The sequence below is a fragment of the Choristoneura fumiferana genome, chromosome 26 (assembly GCF_025370935.1).
Source record: "Choristoneura fumiferana chromosome 26, NRCan_CFum_1, whole genome shotgun sequence".
Lineage (NCBI taxonomy): Eukaryota > Metazoa > Arthropoda > Insecta > Lepidoptera > Tortricidae > Choristoneura > Choristoneura fumiferana.
Window position 1 is genome coordinate 7,711,316 of NC_133497.1, and position 20,040 is coordinate 7,731,355.

Genomic DNA, 20,040 nt, shown 5'->3' on the forward strand with positions numbered 1-20,040 from the left:
AAATAAATAAAAAGCGAGATGTTTGTTTTCCCGCCATTTCTGATCCGCATTTTATGTTGTGCAAAAAGCCGTATTATGTTACATCCTAATTATTATTTTTTCCTAATAAATTTTCCTGGATTTTTTTATATATTTGCGTAACTCTCCCTTCACTAAAAATATCCTTCGGTATGGTTTTTTGCTCTTGTCAAAGTCAGCTGTTCAAACTTGTGGCGGTCATTTCGTGACTTAGCAGGGAGATAAAGGAGGGTCTACGGTCCTCTAACTTTAGCAGAGCCTTGATCGACTTGAATTAGCGCTAACCAGACCGTGTTATGAATCATGTTTTTTAAGCATCGGGCCTTCAAGGAGCCTTCAAGGAGACTCTAACTTTTTATGAATAAGGCTGTTAGAATTTATTATTCTCATTTTTGTGGTTTTTTATTAATTAAGTACTCTTAATAACATTTTTAAACCAGCCTGTTTTATTACATATTATAATTCCTCTTAAATAATAATTTTATTTAGACCGAGTATACTCGTCAATGGAACCGAGTTATTCGGCCGAGTACGAGTATCAAAGAAACTGCCGAATACACCGAGTAGTAAACGAGTACTCGGCCCATCTCTACTTTTTACTCAAGGGCTTGGGGGGAGGGGGATGAGGGGGGGTCATGGGTTACGGTCTTGCTTGCAATTGGCTCATCAATTGGTTGGTGTACTCGGCAGTGATATGTACTGGCAATAACTTTGGCCTTTACTTATTAAATATCGTCACTACTTTAATAGTTATTTATGTGGCTGGTGCATAATGAGAGGCATTAAAGTACAAGGGCGAGTTTCATAATAAGATCACACAAGTGTTTTAATGCCTAATTATGTATAGCCGCATACATAACTTTATCTACATGCATATCATAAGTTTTCTATAATATGTTCAGATATGGCCTGTATTTTTAAGTTAGTGTTACTGATAACTAGTTTGAAGTACCCTACCAAAGCTTAAATAAAACAGATAATAAAAAACTAAAGTTTAATTTATAATAATAATTATTATCTACATGCATGTCATAAGTTTTCTACAATATGTACAGAGATATGCATTGCTAAAAAAAGTATTACCAATACTTTAATGTAAACATTAAGATGCACTGTACTTTAATGTGAACATTAAGATGCACCCGCAGATACCAGGTTTCTTAATAAATGCCATTTGATAGTTGTTTCTGAACATATAATAGGAAAGTTATGATATGCATGTAGATAAAAATCATTTAGTTACTTCATACATAATCACAGTTTACTGAATGTTCACATTAGTTTAGCCGACTATTATTATGAATTCTGTTTGAATTGAACCTTAACTGTTACCATTCGTATTACTATTATTGACCCACTTATTTCTATCCTACAGCCAGCGACGGCAAGGTGTACTCTCCGAGTCAGATCGGCGCCTTCGTCCTCATCAAAATGAAGGAAACTGCGGAGGCGTACCTCAACACTAGCGTCAAGAACGCCGTGGTCACTGTGCCGGCGTATTTCAACGACTCGCAGCGTCAGGCCACCAAGGATGCCGGTAGGTATCAAGCGGGCATTTGGTGGCTATAGGTAGTGCCACCAGAATAGAGGTCTCGCACACTAGAACGAACATGTCATGTAATGAGTAATGACAGCGGGTTTTGACTCATTCATTTCATAGTCAAAATAACACCAACACACACACGACACACGAGTAATATTTACCTCGACGTTTCGTGTGTGTTAGCGTGATAAGTCCCGTCGGTGTTATTTTGACTATGAGTGAAAATCACGAAAGTTTAAAACGTCTTTCATTTCATTCATTCTCTCTTTTATCACTTCTTTTATGCAATCAGTTCTTCGTGTAGCTGTGTGTGTAATCATTCACTTCAACTCTCGTGGCGCTAACTATACATAGTTTTTCCTTTCTACTGACGACAATATTTTTCGTATCATGAACTTGTGCGCAGGCCAGATTAAATCGAATTCCCACTAATTTGGATTCCTACTAAGTAGGATTCCCACTGAGACTAAATTCCACTAATTTGGATTCTAATTTGGATTCCCACTAAGTCCGATTCCCACTAATTCGAATTCCCACTAAGTTAGATTCCAATGTGAATGTGTAAGTGAATGTCTCGCATTTTTTTTTATGTAGCCCGTATTATGTCCCACCGCTGGGCAAAGGCCTCCCCTTTCCTCCGCCACTCTTTCCTGTCCTGGGCATGCACCTGCCAATCGAGCTGAAAAGCGCTCAGGTCGTCCCGCCATCTCCTCTTGGGTCTGCCTGCTTGAGTTGTTTGGTCTCTCGCATGATGAACTTTTATCCTTCCAGGTCAGATCTCCGGCCTCAACGTGTTGCGTGTGATCAACGAGCCCACCGCCGCCGCGCTGGCTTACGGCATGGACAAAACCGACGACAAGATGTGAGTGTTGACACTATACTATACTAGCTTTTGTCTGCAGCTTCGCTCGAGTATAACATTAGATCTGGCAGTCGCTATGAAATTCTCAAAAATTCCGTCGTTGCCTTCATTTACGTTTTGCTAGAAACACCCGTGGGGGCGTTCAGGTATTAGGGTAAATCGACAATTACTGGCCACCTTGCACTAAAAATGAATTGTACCTATAAATTGAGTTAATTTTTAGCATAAGGTGTCAATTATTGACCACATTTCAATAACTGGTATTATTGAACTTATATTTAAATGAATTTCTATGCACTTATAGTTAGAATTCATTTTTAGTATAAGGTGGCCAGTAATTGACGATTTACCATACGTAACGCAATGTTTGACGATTTTAGATTTTTTAATGGTGGTCATGTCATGAATTTGACAACAAATCCTAAAAACTAAAACTGCTAAAATCAAAATTTATAATGTACGAAATTCCTAAAGATGCTGGTCCTAATACAATTTAAATCGAGTGACCTTCTTTTCGAAAATCAATATTCCTAAGTACAAAATATCTAATGTCAATACTTTGAAATTCGATATGGGCTATGTTAGTATTGCGTCAGGGCCAAAGGCCCAAACTACACAGATACAGGAGCTCCGCCCAGTGAAACTCTACTTTCTCACGTTATATCAATGCTTTAAGCTAAAGTCAACTTAACGAAATGCAAATGTCATTCGACGACCGGATGGCCAAGTGGTTAGAGAACCTGACTACGAAGCTTGAGGTCCGGGTTCGATTCCCGGCCGGGGCAGATATTTGTATGAATAATACGAATGTTTGTTCTCGGTTTTGGGTGTTTAATATGTATTTAAGCATGTATTTATCTATATAAGTATGTTTATCCGTTGCCTAGTATCCATAGTACAAGCTTTGCTTAGTTTGGGATTAGATCAATTGGTGTCAAGTGTACCATAAAAAAAAAAACATTAGAATTATCGTGGACTATCAATTTTGTACATTACACATTTTAAACGTAGGTCAACTTAACGCCAGACATGTATCTTTAGGAATTTTGTACTTTATGAATTTTGATTTTAACAGTATACGGTATTTGACTATTTTGTATATGTTTTATAAATTAAAAATTCACAATGCCTGTTATCGAATAGAGAAACAATTTTTAAGCAACCTTTACAAATAACAAAGTTATAATGGTTTGAAATTCAAGATTAGACAGAGAAAGACATACTGGCATGTGACGTCACACGCCAGTACCGCCATACTTGCTCCATAGAGAAAAGCGTTTGAGAAAGAGACAGGTATACAGATTTTTCAAAAAATCACTATAAATCCAATTTTCAACCGATTTAAATTTTCTCTTCGCTAAACACTCTGTATATCTATATTTTGAAAATAATATTAAGATATGGCAAATTAAGGAGTTGTCAAATACCGTATTGTCTTTAGGAATAGTAATTAGATATTTTGATTTTCGAAATTTTGCTACGGAGCCCTGCTAACACTTCTCTTTATGCGTTGGGGGGTTTAATTTTAACTGTCCCTGTCCTATCTCCTAACGCCGTCTTCCCCCGCAGCATCGCAGTGTACGATCTCGGCGGCGGCACGTTCGACATATCCGTGCTGGAGATACAGAAGGGCGTGTTTGAAGTGAAGTCGACTAATGGGGACACGCTGCTCGGGGGCGAGGACTTCGACAACGTTATCGTCAACTATCTCGTCGACGAGTTCAAGCGCGATGTGAGTATGAGGAAATGACGATTAGAATTCAAAATTGTTCTCTTTTCACCACAAGAGCAAGTTGCAATGTAGCTTTCAACTTTCAACTCAAATTTGAAGTGGATATCTTCAACCAATGAGGGCTATCGCCTATGAATTCGTCGCTAGAGGCGGTAGTGTAGCGTGAGGTCTCCGAAATGTCAAATCTCCTAGTTTTTGGGTGAGCTACGCGGGTTTATTTATAATTGGAATAATTTTGTGAATATTTTGCATTATCTGAAATTAATTTTGGCAATTATGTTTTGAGACAGTTTTGTCTTTTGGAAACTTGTCCTCCCTTTTTTTCCGAACAAAACGGGACTACGCGACACTGGTTGCTTGATATTTTTATGGTACGGTTTTAAGGTGTATTAAATATGATTTTAATCTAATCTTTGTTTTCACGCCCGTAATAACAGACTTTGAAAGCCACACTTAAAACCTCACGCAACAGTGACGCCATCTAGGATGTCAAAAAACGATAGCCCTCATTGAGCTGAAATTTTGTATGCATGTATAAATCCGACGACAATGCAATATTATTATGACGTGGAGCTGATCTGATGATGAAGCTAGAGGGTGGCCATAGGAACTCTGTAATAAAACGACACGAACGCATCATTTTTTTCATCATCATTTTTTTTTCTTTCGCTTATCTTGTACTTTGACCAAGAATGTTGTCTAAATAACATATTTTTTATTCAGCAAGGGCTGGATATCCGTAAGGACGCGATGGCTATGCAGCGTCTCAAGGAAGCTGCGGAGAAGGCCAAGATCGAGCTGTCCGGGTCGCTCCAGACCGACATTAACCTGCCTTACCTCACCATGGACTCCGCTGGACCCAAGCACATGAACCTGAAGGTACAGTCGTAGAGTAATCAGCAGGGAGCGAAACTTTGATGCCGGTGACAGCCGTGTGACGTCAAGCTTCATACAGTGTGTTTTTATCTAGATTATAGATAATCTCTAACAACTTATTGGCCTTTTTAGTTTACGGATATTTTATTGACACTTGAGACGGCCAGTGCTTATAAATGTCACTATTTTAACCCTTTGACCGCCACGACAGCTGAGAAGACACGACAGCATTTCGTGGCGCATACGGAACGATTTTCAGATATTTTTTGTCGTCTTTGGCCGACCGTGGCGGTTAAATGGTTAATATGTTGTGTATATTTTATAAAAACACCCTGTATGTCAATTTGCGTCATAATGACGTCACCGGCATCAAAGTTTCGCTCCCTGGTAATCAGTAATAGTGGGCTAGAACAAGTTCCAAGGCACGTTCAAAGCCTTCGAGATGGGTCCATATTGGTACTCATGTAATATTTTGTTGACCAATGGCCAAAGCCCAGTGCTTAGAGAACCTGACTATGAAGCTTAAAGTCCCAAGTTCGATCCCTAGTCAGGACAGATATTTGTATGAAAAATAGGAATGTTTGCTTCGAGTCTTGGGTGTTATATGTGTATTTTAGTATGTATCAACAGATATAGTGCATAATGTAAATATTGCTGGTAGTCTTATCTCACTCAATACGACGGCACCCGAAGTGTCAGTCAATTATTGTATTAAATGAATGACATTTTCATATCCATTATTATGGAACTTCAGTAATTAGTAATCAGTCATTTATTTGCTCAAACACGGTACAAAGAACATGGTTTACATACAATTTATAGTGCGACATCTTTTGTCAGAAAGAAATGCAAAATATTTTAAAGTTATCTGTAGCACTTGCATTTATAACAGTTACTATCTACAATTATATTCTAATCAGGTGGTAGGACCTTGTGCAAGGTCCGCCCGGATTGCTACCACCATCTTGCTCGCAAATCCTACCGTGAAGCAGCAGTGCTTGCACTGTTGTGTTTCGGCGTGGAGAGTAAGACAGCCGGTGAAATTACTGAGGTATTCCATCTTAGGCCTCTAGGTTGGCAACGCATCTGCAATACCCCTGGATTTGCAGATGTTTATGGGCGGTGGTGATCAGATCTCTTACCATCAGGAGACCCATTTGCTTGTTTGCCATCAAGTCGAATAAAAAAAAAAACTAAATTATGAGTGTTATTTAAATACTCTTGAATTGAATAAGAACCTTTTGATATTAAATAATTTCTCAAAGCCAAGTTGAATTCGTTTATGCTTTCTAACTTAATAATAGTTTTTGGTAATTTATTAAATAATCTGTGTGCCATTCCAAATACACTTTTTGACAAAAAAGCGGTTCTTGATGGCTTGCAACTAATTTTCCCATGTTGACGTAAACTATTAAATTATTTAATGTCAAAAAGTCATAATGTTTTTTTTTTTTTCACTTACCCGATAGAGCACGATAAAATACGAACTTTTACGATTAAATACAATGAAAAACCTATGTACTACATCTGTATCTATTTCAGTATTTTTATCCGATGCCTAGTATTCATACATAACACAAGCTTTGATTACTTTGGCAGTAGGTCAATGAGGGCTATCGTTTTTGTCTTACTAGATGGCGCCACTGTTGCGTGAGGTTTTTAGTGTGGCTTTCAGTCTTTTATTACGGGCGTGAAAACAAAGTTTAGATAAAAGTCATATTTAATACACCTTAAAACCGTATCATAAAAATATCAAACAACCACAGTGTTGCGTAGTCCCGTTTGGTTCGGAAAAAAGGGAGGACAAAAGTTTCCGAAAGACAAAACTGTCTCAAAACACAGACATTCATTGCCCCGTAACGCATAATTGCCATAATTAATTTCAGGTAATGCAAAATATTCAGAAAATTATTCTAATTGTAAATAAACCCGCGTAGCTCACCCAAAAACTATGAGATTTGATATTTCGGAGACCTCACGCTAGCCCTCATTGGTCTGAAATGCCTGTGATATTTATTTATTAAGAGTACAGCAACTACTTGTTATTTTTCTATGTGCACTGTATTTTAGGCTGTCAGGCGGCTCACAAACGTCTGATTGTTATGTACCAGTGCCACATCAACACAGAGCTAAACCATCCGGTTGAGTTTATGTATGACACCGGATCAAGAGATCTTTGTTACAAATGCCTACCTACTAGCATTAACACGAAAAAGTAGCTAACATGGTGCGAGAGTCTTAAAGAAAATAATAATAGTTATTTGACGAATGGATAGCTATGTTGTTAGTGACCTTGACTATGAAGCTAGCGGTTGTGGGTTTGATCCCTGTGACTGGCAAATATTTGTATCATGAATACGAATGTTTGTCCTTGAGCTAATATGTATGTCTATCCATTGTCTAGCACCCATACAAGCTTTGCTTAGTTTGGGGCTAGATCAATTGGTGTAATTGTCCCAAGATATTATTATTTGTTATGCAAGGGTGGAAAGTTACTGTTTGGCGCGAGTTATATTGAAACCCGAGCAAGCGAAGGATTGCAAGATCGAACCACGAGCGAAGCGAGTGTTTCAAAAGATGAATTCTGAGCGTAGCCGTTGGTTTCAAGGCATGAGGCAGACACAATTGTTCACCGTACTACTACTGTGCAAATTTTTTGGAACAAATAATTTTGTTGCAGATGACGCGCTCCAAGCTGGAGTCGTTAGTGGGTGACCTGATCAAGCGCACGGTGGCGCCGTGCCAGCGCGCGCTGCAGGACGCCGAGGTCCAACGCAGCGACATCGGGGAGGTGCTGCTGGTGGGAGGGATGACGCGGATGCCCAAGGTACTGTCATCATCATCATCAGCCGTAGGACGTTCACCGTTATACACAGGCGTACTGCCCTCGTAACGAAGAACTCTATAATAACTTTTACTGCATTCTAACTTTGTTTGAAGAGATGGGTTGTTTAAGGCTATTCCGTTAAGGGGCTACCCGAGGTTTCCATCGCTTTTGACAAGTTTTGAATCGTATCTCCTACTTTTGCACTACAGATAGAATTATAAGTCAAATGGCTACCGGTTCTTCAATCTTTTATCTCCATTTTTGTCTACCGGATTTTGAAAAAAAAATAATACTTGTCTTAATTTTGTATGATTTTTTTAAACATTGTCTAAAAAAACACTTATTTATCTATTGACGTGAAAGTTGTAACATATACGAAATCTCATATTTGGGTTCGTCGTTTTCCAGTTTTTTGGCCTAAAATTGCTCAACTTTAATGCCTTGGAAAGACAATGAACTTTGAAGTGTAAATATGGGATACTATATTGCTTTAAAGCCGTTGTTGTTAATATGATAAGCTACAAAAAACATTAGAAAACTAAAGAATTCAGATCGAAGGTCATTGGGGCATGGGATCCCCTTAACCCAAATCTTAGGAAACTGTCAATTTTTTAAATACTAGAATAGGTAATTTTGTATGTAGAGTGGGCCAAAGTTTATGCGGCTGAGTTTGTAAGTCTGGACCTGAAATAACCTAGAAAAGTAGAAAAACCTCCGACATTGTCATTTTAAAGTTCAACATCTCAAAAACGGCTAAACCAATGTATATCTAACAGCTAAGAAACACCGCAAGGTAACTAACTAGCTTTCAAGTTTTAAAACTGCGTTGAGATGTCCGCAGCGTAAGTAACACACACAAAGGCATTCACAAAACCGATGGCTGTGCCACTTGGCAGTCTAGGTTGACTCGAGTCTGGTGCCAGAGCGACTTGGGCTATATTCCCTAGTCGAGCCCATGCTCCCCTGGGTTATTCTCCCCAATACAAACTTGTCACAAACTTACAGCTCGATTCACAGGAGCTGGCATGAATGAGTTGAACGAAAGTAATTTCACTTAGATATTTTTATAGGGAAATGGCTGATGTTTGTTATATTCATGTTTTTGTTAAATGTATTCAAACAGGTAACACTCGGATACTTTAATTTACTCATTCAATCCATTTGTGTCGGCTCTTGTGGTTTGACCTGTACTTGTAAAAGTTTGGAAAATCATTTAGTGCATCTCTTTCGAAATTTATGTACGAAATTGCGTTTGATATTTACGTGGAGAAACCATCGCGAGAAAATCTCCATACACCTGCGAAGCAGATCAATGATGTGTGTAAGTTCCTATTGTTCACCTCAGGCAGCTGCAGCTGGCGACGGTTAAATGTGATGCTGTCTCCGTCTATGCGAACAAAACAAATAGAGACGGCATCACACCTAACCGCCAGTTAACACTAATCAATAGATGGTGAAACAGCCCCATAGCCTTCCAAAAACTTGTTCAAACCTTGTCCAAACGAGTCATACAACATGGCGTTTTTGACGTTATACGCGGCTAAGAGCGTTTTCACATTATCCGATCCGATATCGGGGCAAGTAAAATGTATGAAATATGTACCTTTCGTCACATTGTCCGGCCCGATATCGGATATCGGAGCCGACACCGATATGTTGACGGCACCATCGGACGCCGGTGGGCTGTCGGACGATAAAGTTTGTATGTGCGCTATGCGTGTATCTAAATTGCCTCTGTGTGCGCAGAGCCCGATGCGTGGCGGCCATTTTGAGCCGACCGTATCGGAACGATTTTATCGGAAATAAGTGAAAGCAGCACATGGTGTCGGCTATCGGATGTCGTCTATCGTCGTCCGATACCGATATCGGATCGGATAATGTGAAAACGCTCTAGCTCGCTGCGCGGTTGCAGTGATATCGTTGCACGCTCGCTGCGCGCTCGCCTCACTTTGAACTCGTCCGCAAATCGCCATTGTGATAAGACTAACTCATTGAATTCTCCCCCAGGTGCAATCCACAGTGCAAGAGATCTTCGGGCGCGCGCCCTCCCGCGCCGTCAACCCGGACGAGGCCGTCGCGGTCGGCGCGGCGGTCCAGGGCGGCGTGCTGGCGGGTGACGTCACGGACATACTGCTGCTCGACGTGACGCCGCTCTCGCTCGGCATTGAGACCCTGGGGGGGGTGTTCACGAAGCTTATCACCAGGAATACCACCATACCGACGAAGAAGAGCCAGGTGTTTTCAACAGGTTAGTTGTACCATCGTAGGGCGATTGGGTAAGTGGTAGCTACGTAAGTAATTGTAGGGAAACCCAAGAAGGGATTTAGAGGCGACTAGTAAACGACGTGACAGACGTACTGTTTATGGCCATTTATTGTTGAAATATACGTTTGAAATAAATTTATAGTAATAAAACATTACGAACTTTATTCATTTCAGTATAAACTTTTGAAAACGCGCTAAAAATATTGTTTTAATACTATAACCAAAAACCAGTACTTCTACCCTATTACTCGAGTTTAGAATACAATTTCGTAGTTACCAGGGTAAAAAAATATTATTCTATTTAGTGAGTTTTTGCACCAAATGCACAAAACCGATGGCAGTGCCACCTGGCTGTCTAGGTTGTCACGTGACTAGTGCCAGAGCGACTTGGGCTATATTCCCCGATTGGGCCAGTGTCTCTTTGGGTTATTCTCCCCAATACAAACTAATTTGAGCATTATGTGTTTCTTTAGAAAACATGATCGGAGACTGATATTAATGGATAAAGTGTTCTCAGGACCTGTCAGTAAACCACCCGAAAGAATGACCAAATTCCTCTTAGGGGCCACTCTCGTTAACCTAGCGTTAGTCTAGCACCTTTTGATTTTTCGTAGTTTTCGTTTTGAAAATAGTTCAAGCTTCATTGGATCTGTTCTAAGTTAATTAACACTGTCATTATTTCCCAGCGGCGGACGGCCAGACCCAAGTGGAGATCAAAGTCCACCAGGGCGAGAGGGAGATGGCTGCTGACAACAAGATGCTGGGCCAGTTCTCGCTGGTGGGCATCCCGCCGGCGCCGCGCGGCGTGCCGCAGGTCGAGGTCACCTTCGACATCGACGCCAACGGCATCGTGCACGTGTCCGCGAGGGACAAGGGCACCGGCAAAGAGCAACAGAGTGAGTAGAGTACCTAATTTCCATATTTTGACCGTTGACTTTTTAACATTAGATATATTCATTTCTATATTCAGATACGTCCCCAGTAGATCAGGGGTGACCAACTGGTCGATCGCGACTATTAGTCCAGTCGATCGTGGCAAGGCAAACGATATAAAATACTGAACTATGCTGTTTCATTTAAGATTCCGAGAAGTATGTATTATTATATATTGTATGGCTTCAAGATATAGCCGACTGAATCTTATTTAAATTACCTGGTAAAACTCGGTACCAAGCGTTTTCTCAGAGATAAGACCTAGCTAGATCGATTTGTCACCCCCGAAAACCCCTACATACCAAATTTCATCGAAATCGTTGGCGCCGTTTCTTAGATCCCTGAAATATATAATATACATAAATATGTATACAAAAATTGCTCGTTTCAAGGTATTAGATAGATTAGATAGATAGATACGGTATTTGACAACTCCTGAATGTATTATTATGAGAGTATAAGATTATAATGTCAATGTTTAGTGAAGAGAAAGAAATCTAGCGATTTTTTCCTGTAGCCAGTTTTTAATTTGTAGTGATTTTTTGAAAAATCGTATTTTTGTCTCATTCTAAAATGGTTCCTCAAACATCTTTGGTGGAATCGCAGCCTCCACTAGTATAATTGTAACTTCAAAAAAACTCTTCTCCTCAGTCGTCATCCAATCCTCGGGCGGTCTCTCGAAGGACGAGATCGAGAATATGGTGAAAGCGGCGGAGCAGTTCGCCGCCGCGGACAAGTCGCGCCGCGAGCGCGTCGAGGCCGCCAACCAGGCCGAGGGCGTGCTGCACGACACAGAGACCAAGATGGACGAGTACAAGAGTCAGCTGCCGCAGGACGAGGTCAGTCGGGTTTACTATATTGTGTTTCGAGCCAATGAGGGCTATCGTTTTTTGTCTCACTAGATGGCGCACTGTTGCGTGAGATTTTTAAGTGTGGCTTTCAGAGTCTCTTATTACGGGCGTTAAAACAAAATTAAGATTAAAATTATATTTAAAACACCTTAAAACCGTACCATAAAAATATCCAGCAACCACAGTGTTGCATAGTCCCCAAAAGGAGGACAAAGGTTTCCGAAAGACAAAACTGTCTCAAAACACAGACATTCATTGCCCCGGAACGCACATTTGCCATAATTAATTTCAGATATTGCAAAATATTCACAAAATTATTGTAATATGAGACAATGCACTCGTCTAAGCCACGCGTGGTTGTCCACGAACGGTAATGCAGAGTGCCACAGCGACGGCGTCGCGTTATCACCCGCCGCGCATGCGTCGCGCGGGGGGACGATTTACGACGCTTACAACTTGAAATATTAACTACACTAGCTTTTGCCCGCGGCTCCGCCCGCGTGGATTTTGGCTATCGCGCGCTATTCCCTCGGGAACTGTGCATTTTTCCAGGATAAAAAGTAGCCTATGTCACTCTCTGGCCCATAAACTATCTCTATGCCAAAAATCACGTCGATCCGTGGCTCCGTTTCGACGTGAGACGGACGAACATACACACAAACGCACAAACATACAAACACACACACTTTCGCATTTATAATATTAGTAAGTATGGATAATATGGATTACTTGAATCTTGATCTCCGTCCGGAACTGCGCTGCACGCCAAACCGCGTTTACTTCCTTCTTATGAACCGACTTAAAAAAGGAGGTTCTCAATTCGTCTGTATGTTTTTTTGTGGGTTTGTTACGCTATAACTCCGCCAATTATGGGCCGAATTTTGTTCATTTCATCATGGGAGTGCGAACCGTCGTGCGATTCGCACCTCCGCACGGAGAGATGGAGCCAGTGTGCTACACCATGCGGTTTTTGTGTACAAATCAAAATTCCTCAGTACAAATTTAAAACCGGCCGCCGCTGCGAGCAGTGTGACAACCGCCATAAACCGTTACGGTACTTGTTATATGTCTAAAATTGGTTTTTTTGGAATCTTTTTGTATTTTTTATTTCAATTCCAAATTTTACTTTTACGGTCATCCCGTAAAATCTAAATTGAATATACAAACTGAAATATAGATGCACAGAAAAACCAGAAAAAAAGACCATCACTGGGAATCGAACCCAGGTCCTCGGTCTTATTTTTCTGGTTTTTCTGTGCATCTATATTTCAGTTTGTATATTCAATGTTATATGTCTGCCATTTGATTTATGTCCACCATATATGTTCTTACAATAAGCGGCTGTTTCACTATCCACTGATTAGTGTTAAGTGACGGTTAAATGTGATGCCGTCTCCGTCTATTTCGAACAAAACAAATAGAGACGGCATCACATTTAACCGACACTTAACACTAATCAATGGATGGTGAAACAGCCCCTAAGTGTCATAATAAATTCCCTTGCCAAGCAATGCGATGTCACTATGGCTTTTTTTACGAAAAGCTTTCACAGTGGATCACGATTCAGTTGGTTCGAGTGTACGGTCGGTTCCCTATCTAATGTACCCACTTTTTCATACTAGTTGCATAGAAAAGTGGATACTTATTAAGATTGTTTTTTTGGAAATTTTTTGTATTTTTTATTTCAATTCCAAATTTTTTACTACTACTAGTGGATAATTATTGTTAGGGCACCGACTGTACATGTCTATGTCCCGTAAAGCAACCTACTCATAAGCCGTAACGTTTCAGTGCGACAAGCTGCGCGGTGAGATCGCTAAGCTGCGCGAACTGTTAGTGAACAAGGACACGGCGGAGCCCGAAGCCATCCGCACCGCCACCGGCACGCTGCAACAAGCCAGCTTGAAGCTCTTCGAACAGGCCTACAAGAAGGTGAGTGGAGCCCTGTGACTACCATCTGGTTACGCTTGCTCGTTTGGCTGCGAAGGCTGCCAGATTCTCAAATTTGAACAGCGAAAACTTAGTTAACGCACCGCGTTGCGGAGCTCCTATTCCCGTTTGAAAGAAAGATATTTATTTTGGGTCCATCAGTGCCACCACCTTATAGTAATAAGAATAAGGCTAAAACTAAGTTATACGTGGTGACACGACAGGACACCAAAAAGGGGCCACTCAAAACGTGTTGCCAAACGGTATGTGCAGCAACGCTGGTTATTGTATTTTCATATGCGCCAGTTATCGCGCGAACTGTGTTTGCACTGAGAGACCATGTTCTGGGGGCCTACCATGATCTTTTCATAAACGATCCAAACGCAGAGCAGTTCAATTTAGGCACCTAAACTGAATCGTCGAAATTGGTACCACGACGTTTATTTCTCAGAGCTGAGTCTCAATGGTTTACAAGTGAATGAAAAACCGATATTGTCTCTGGTCCGAAACTGAAACGCTAAGTCGCGAAAGGGATGCCGCTATATGCAAACCAAATATTGTATACTAAATCTCTTTATTTGGGAAAACCATAACACTATGTCTTTCCGTGTTCTTAGCAACCGTTGTTACAAAATAATGTTTACACTGTCACTAATCCACGAGTCTCTTTCTCACTGAAAAATTAGTTTTATCAATGAGGAGTTAAGAAGCACAATGTCGTGAGGAGTACCTATGAAAAGTTATAAAACTTGAATAAAAGTTAAAAAGTTGTTGAAGTTTAAAAAATATTCCAATTAAAATACTTAGAAGTCCAAAATAATTGATAGAATGAGTAACATATACTGAATCGCTAAATTTGACACTGAAGCGATTCAATTCCCACTCAAGTTAAGCGTCATGGTAAGAAAACCGCTTGAAGTGAGTGAATGAAAATGTCTGTATCGCTGTCGCTGAACCGTGCTTAAACTGAATCGCAAAAGAAACGTCGTGGTACGAAATACCGATGCAGTTCCGTTTAGAGCCTAAACTGAATCGGATTAAGAGAGCGTGGTAGGCCCCCTGTTTATAAATTCTTTGTTGCGTTTCACCGAATCGCATTTCACCTCGATCGTGTATTAGTTGTATTTCAGTGCAAACATCAATTAACGCGTCAAATTAATTAGAGTCCCAGGTAAAAGACTAACAAATGTGAAATTTTCACAAGGCATACAGCGACTAGGTAGTAAAGTGTAAGGATATCTTCCACCCTGACTGTATAAAGCACAGGAATGCGCACTTTTGAGCCATTACATTGCGACAGTGCGAGTGATGGTCAAGCAACTGCGCTATATTGACGGCGTCAATTTATCACCCACTACGCTCTGGCGTATTGGACGATTCTTGCCTCCTACAAACATTCATGATAGATGGATAGATTTATTTATTACCTTCTGTAAAATACCCACCCCCACCCCTTGTTATACGGATTGCTATGGAAATTGCAATTATTTTTGTACAGTTAGAATCAAAAGTAGCGGATCACTTTTTTACTAGCACATTTGTCAAATTTGTATGGTGTTAAGTACGTGCGTTGCTGTAATTTGCGATGCTGACCGTACCACCAGACCTCCCCCTCCCCTCCCTAAAAATTTTAAGATAACCCTTATTACCTGACACTGGTCTTTCCTGCCAGTCCATTTTGATTGTCGCACTCGGCCGATTTTTAAAACCGATTTTAATATTAACTTTGACCACTAGATGGCAGCAGAGCGCGAAGGCCAGCAGCCTGGCGACCAGAGCCAGCAGACGCCTCCCGAAGAGAAACAGGAAGAGAAGAAGAACTAAACCGGACTGTGCTCAGTCCACACTTAGCGAGGAGCGGCGGCTGCCTCAGTCTTAACAGTAAACACTTTAATGCGGCACTCTGATACTATACTACCCTTTGAACGCCAAGAACAATTAAGGCCACTAACGCCTGAAGGTGAATAAAATCTATTTCAATTTTTTTTCTATATTTTGCACAACACTGCGAGATATCGAATAAAATTATTCGAATAAACTATAACTCACGTTTTTTTTATTTGTGTGATATAATTGATGTTTTATATAAACAAAATTTATTCGCCAAAATCTTTTTGTTTATATAAACATCATGAATTATATCTACAGAAATATCATAAATAATTTCACGAATATAGTAATATTAAGGTTTATTCGCGAAATTTTATTAATCATTCGGTAATTTTATTCGTTATTCACGAGTAGATAATTTTTTCGCGTCTGAGGGGGCATCGTAAAATTCATCAATCACGAATTTAAGGGATTGTGCACAAAAGCATTTAATACAAATAAAATAAGTTAAATAAGTTCCACTTCTTCACTTCTTTTTAGAAGGCAAGTTCGTAGAAATGGCGAGTCTAACCAATACAAGAAATTGTGTATCACAAAATGTATGGCCCAAGGCAATGAGTGCAATGTTCATGAACGCTAGATGGCGCCGCCGCTAGCTTGATACGAGATCCTTAGAACAAAAAGGATGTAGGTTAACTATGTATGTTATAGTTTAACTTCGCTCGAAATGTAGTACCGATTTTCAAATTACTCTGAGGAATAACTGAATGCAGCTGAATGTTTGAAATAAAAGTGAAGTGAACTGAATGAAGAGGTATCGAACTATTTGATTTGATACCCTGTAGAAAGTTCTCGCAGTATGGTCGATCAACTTTTTCTTACCTCGTTGCCATGTTTGCGTCCCCTGGACAACTCTCTAGAGCCATGAATTTCTATGTTTTCTGTGGTTAAAATTAATTGAGCGTACATTTTTATCTTACTTACATGCTCATTGTATTGTGGACAATCTCCTAAGCACAGTAGCATATATTATAACAGTTATTTTAATAAACTCTGTCATTGTTGTCTCTTGGTAGACGGGACCGAATAACAGACAAGAAAGAGTTGATTGGCCCTCATAATGTTAGGTGTCATGGGTTGTTTTAAAACACCTTTTTTCGTGTGGAGGAATGCCACTTTGACATTTATTTTGTACGAAAACATACCTTGGTAGTTCACGCTTTAGTTGGTTTGATAGTTTGTCCACCTCATTTATATTTCAAAAGTTGGCAACATTCTCAGTTTTTCTTTAGAGAGTAGAATATAAAATGAACAGGCAGAAATGTATAATTTACGATGCATTAGTATTTAACATTTGGTTTGTGCATTTCTCAAATCCACGATTACATTGTAGTAAAAAATTGTTATTTAGTGAAAGGACTGGTATTCCCTAGTTAGGCTGTTATTACATAATGTAAAATATTTTTTAATTGATATGTACGAATGTATTGGTTTGCTGTAGAAACTGTTTTTCTACATGTTTCGCAGCTTGGGAGTGCTGATTGGCTGTAGCGAAGGGATAACTGTGGCACGCGATTAGTGTAAAATAATGTCTTCAAATCTAGGGCGAATGGGCATATATAGGGCCACTGACGCTAAGAAAAATCCTATTATTAGACTGCACCGTTCGATCGGTACGATTTATCGTAAATTCTTACACACGCTACAGTTTATCGTAGCGATTTTTATTTCGCAATAGCGGTTGTGGGTTTAATTATAGCCCTAATGCATCCGTTCCGGTATGTCTATTCGAATTTTGGTACTGTTCAGTTCGACGATACTGATGTTGTAAATAATGTATTGCCATCGTATTTTGTCGCAAAAGTTCGTATCTATGTTGCTTTCTCAACTAGCTTACGAAGTTATCCGACAAAATACGGTGGTAAAACATTATTCACTGGATCTGCACAGTTTTACAAAATCGTACAAAACTGTACAGTTTTTAACGCTCATTATACGAGAAACGGTACCGGGCGAACGAACGGTACAGTCTGATCGTTAGGATTTTTCGTAGTATCTGTGGGCTCAGGCGATTGTGTTCAAACGCAAGCCTATTTTCTGTATGAAAAAAAGCTGTTCTCTGATTGGACGAACGCAGCAAATGCACTATGATTGGTCCACACTTCGCCCCAGTCATTTAGTTTGTTATTGATGGCATTTATTTAAACATCACAGTAGCCACGAAATATGTTGAAAAACTGTGTTGTTTTTATTTTTGTTTTTTTCTACATTCACTTATGCCTGGTACGTGTGGTTTCCGTATTTATATTTCACAATGCCATTTATCCGGAAATGTGCGTTTATTTGTATGTAGTTAGTTATAATGGCTTTAAAATGAAATATATGTACGGGATGAAAGTGTTTGAGAGTCGCGTTGCCCGCGCCGCGCTGCTTGTCAGTAGAAATTTATTTATTTGCTTTTTGTATTATTTTATTTTTGACAACACTACGTGTGATGGAAAACTTTGTCTCCGCCAGTAAAATGCTAAATAATTATTTTGAATAAGTAGAAAAAAATAAGTATCAAGTAAACACATTGCTACATTTTCGGTGGGTGGCGAGCGAAAATACAATATGATGAATAGTGATGAAACTCAAGGTGAGAATCTGTAAAGTTCGTATACGAATACACACGTGGAATAAATCGTCAGAAACGAATACACGCGGTTGGATACAGTTGCGATGTTTGTCATTGTGACAGACTGGTTATACCAGAATTTCATTTGGCACTCATAGAAATTGCGGTCTTTTTTAAGGGTCGTATTGTCTAACGCGCTGAGGTTCGCTCGCATCCACCATCTCTTTCTATCCTCGTCTTATCTTTGAGACAAAGAAGTGGTGAGAATGACTATGATTCCGTGTGTTAAACCGAGTTTAAACTTGCAAGAATAATCGTGCCAGTTGCATTGCATTGCGGCGCTCGATTGACCGCAATGTAATCTCCTCGACCTCGGTTTGGTTTACAAAAGGTTGAAGACCACATGTTTGGTATCAACTAGAGTCCAAAAAATTCGTTGCTAGATGTCTAACATGAAGCAGATCGAAAATAAATAAATATCTTGGGACAATGGACACCAATTGACCTAGTCCCAAACTAAGCAAAGCTTGTACCGTACGGCACGGGTATGGGCAAATTGTATGTGTATAAAGTATGTTGGCGGCGAGCGCAACGCGGCGCCGCTAAATTGTGTGTATGACTTAGAATAGTGAAATATATTATTTGGAAAAAAATGCGTTTTATTTTATCTGTAGCTTGCACTTGGTACACTATGCCGAAGATACGTGACCGAAATTCCGTGTCTTATTTTACACGACCGAGTTTCGAGTATGTGTTTTGAGTATGAGTATGTTAACGTAATGAGAATAATTCTTGCATTATTAACCTTTAAGTGGGTAACGGCAAGATATTTGCCGTCATACGACTCAGATATTTTATTTTTTTCTCAATGAACGTGTTGTTAGTTAATATAACTTTGGTTCGCATAAGAGAACATACTCGTACCAATTTACGAAAAAAAGAATAGCAGATAAACGTTATTCCAACCCATGTTAAATGATGATTCTTAGGCCTGAAACTTAGATTTTTAACTATTCCTTACAATTGAACAAAAATGTTTGTAAATAAAATTTTGTTTGCTGGATTTATCGATAGTCACAATTCTCTACTTTCAGAGACAAGATTGGCGATATAAAGTTTAAAGAAAAAAATTGTTATTTGATAATTTAAAAAAATGAAGACGGCAATATATTTGCCACTATCCGTTAAGTGTCTGGTGTTTATTAAGGAAAAGGGTGGGTTAGGCTACAATTGTTATTGATTTATTATGGAGCAATAGCTTAATTCAATACTTCAAATGGCCGATATGCTCTTGCCGGTTATTTATTTGAAAGGAATTCAGTTTTAAGTTAAATAAAGGTTTTAATTATTTCTTATATCTATGGTTTTTAATTTATTTATTTTAGATACGTCGTGCCACCCGTAGTTCCCGGCAAACTGACTGAGGTCTTGTCACTTAATGCTTGGCTGATAGCGGCAAACATATTGCGTTCATAATTCGGAAACCCTGCAATAATATATACATTTCTCTTTCTCAAAAATCATAAAAATCATTCATGTGTGCGTATCGTTAAAGTTCTCGAGTTCATGCTTTAAAAATAATGGTCAATTAATTTGTTGATAACTTGTCATCTTGAGGTGTAAAATTAATGTGACTGCATGCATATATTTTTGAATAGATGTCAAAAAATAAAATTCATAGCATCTCGAGGTTTCTTTACGCACTGACGATCAAACAGCCTTCAAATAAGCAGTATAATGAGGCTATCGTTTTTTGT

The 20,040-nt window shown here is 39.5% G+C and overlaps 1 protein-coding gene across 1 annotated transcript in view; it reads left to right on the forward strand.

The window, feature by feature from the left end:
* The window catches only part of Hsc70-5 (Heat shock protein 70 cognate 5), a gene marked incomplete in the record, with an annotated part of 21,393 nt that extends 5,513 nt beyond the window's left edge, over positions 1-15,880 (forward strand). Inside the window, 10 exon segments of the mRNA XM_074107662.1 lie at positions 1,394-1,555; positions 2,333-2,423; positions 3,993-4,155; positions 4,879-5,034; positions 7,712-7,858; positions 9,866-10,106; positions 10,810-11,019; positions 11,708-11,895; positions 13,699-13,839; positions 15,574-15,880. Of these exon segments, the coding sequence (XP_073963763.1) occupies positions 1,394-1,555; positions 2,333-2,423; positions 3,993-4,155; positions 4,879-5,034; positions 7,712-7,858; positions 9,866-10,106; positions 10,810-11,019; positions 11,708-11,895; positions 13,699-13,839; positions 15,574-15,660 (1,586 nt within the window).
* Positions 15,881-20,040: the final 4,160 nt, after the last annotated feature.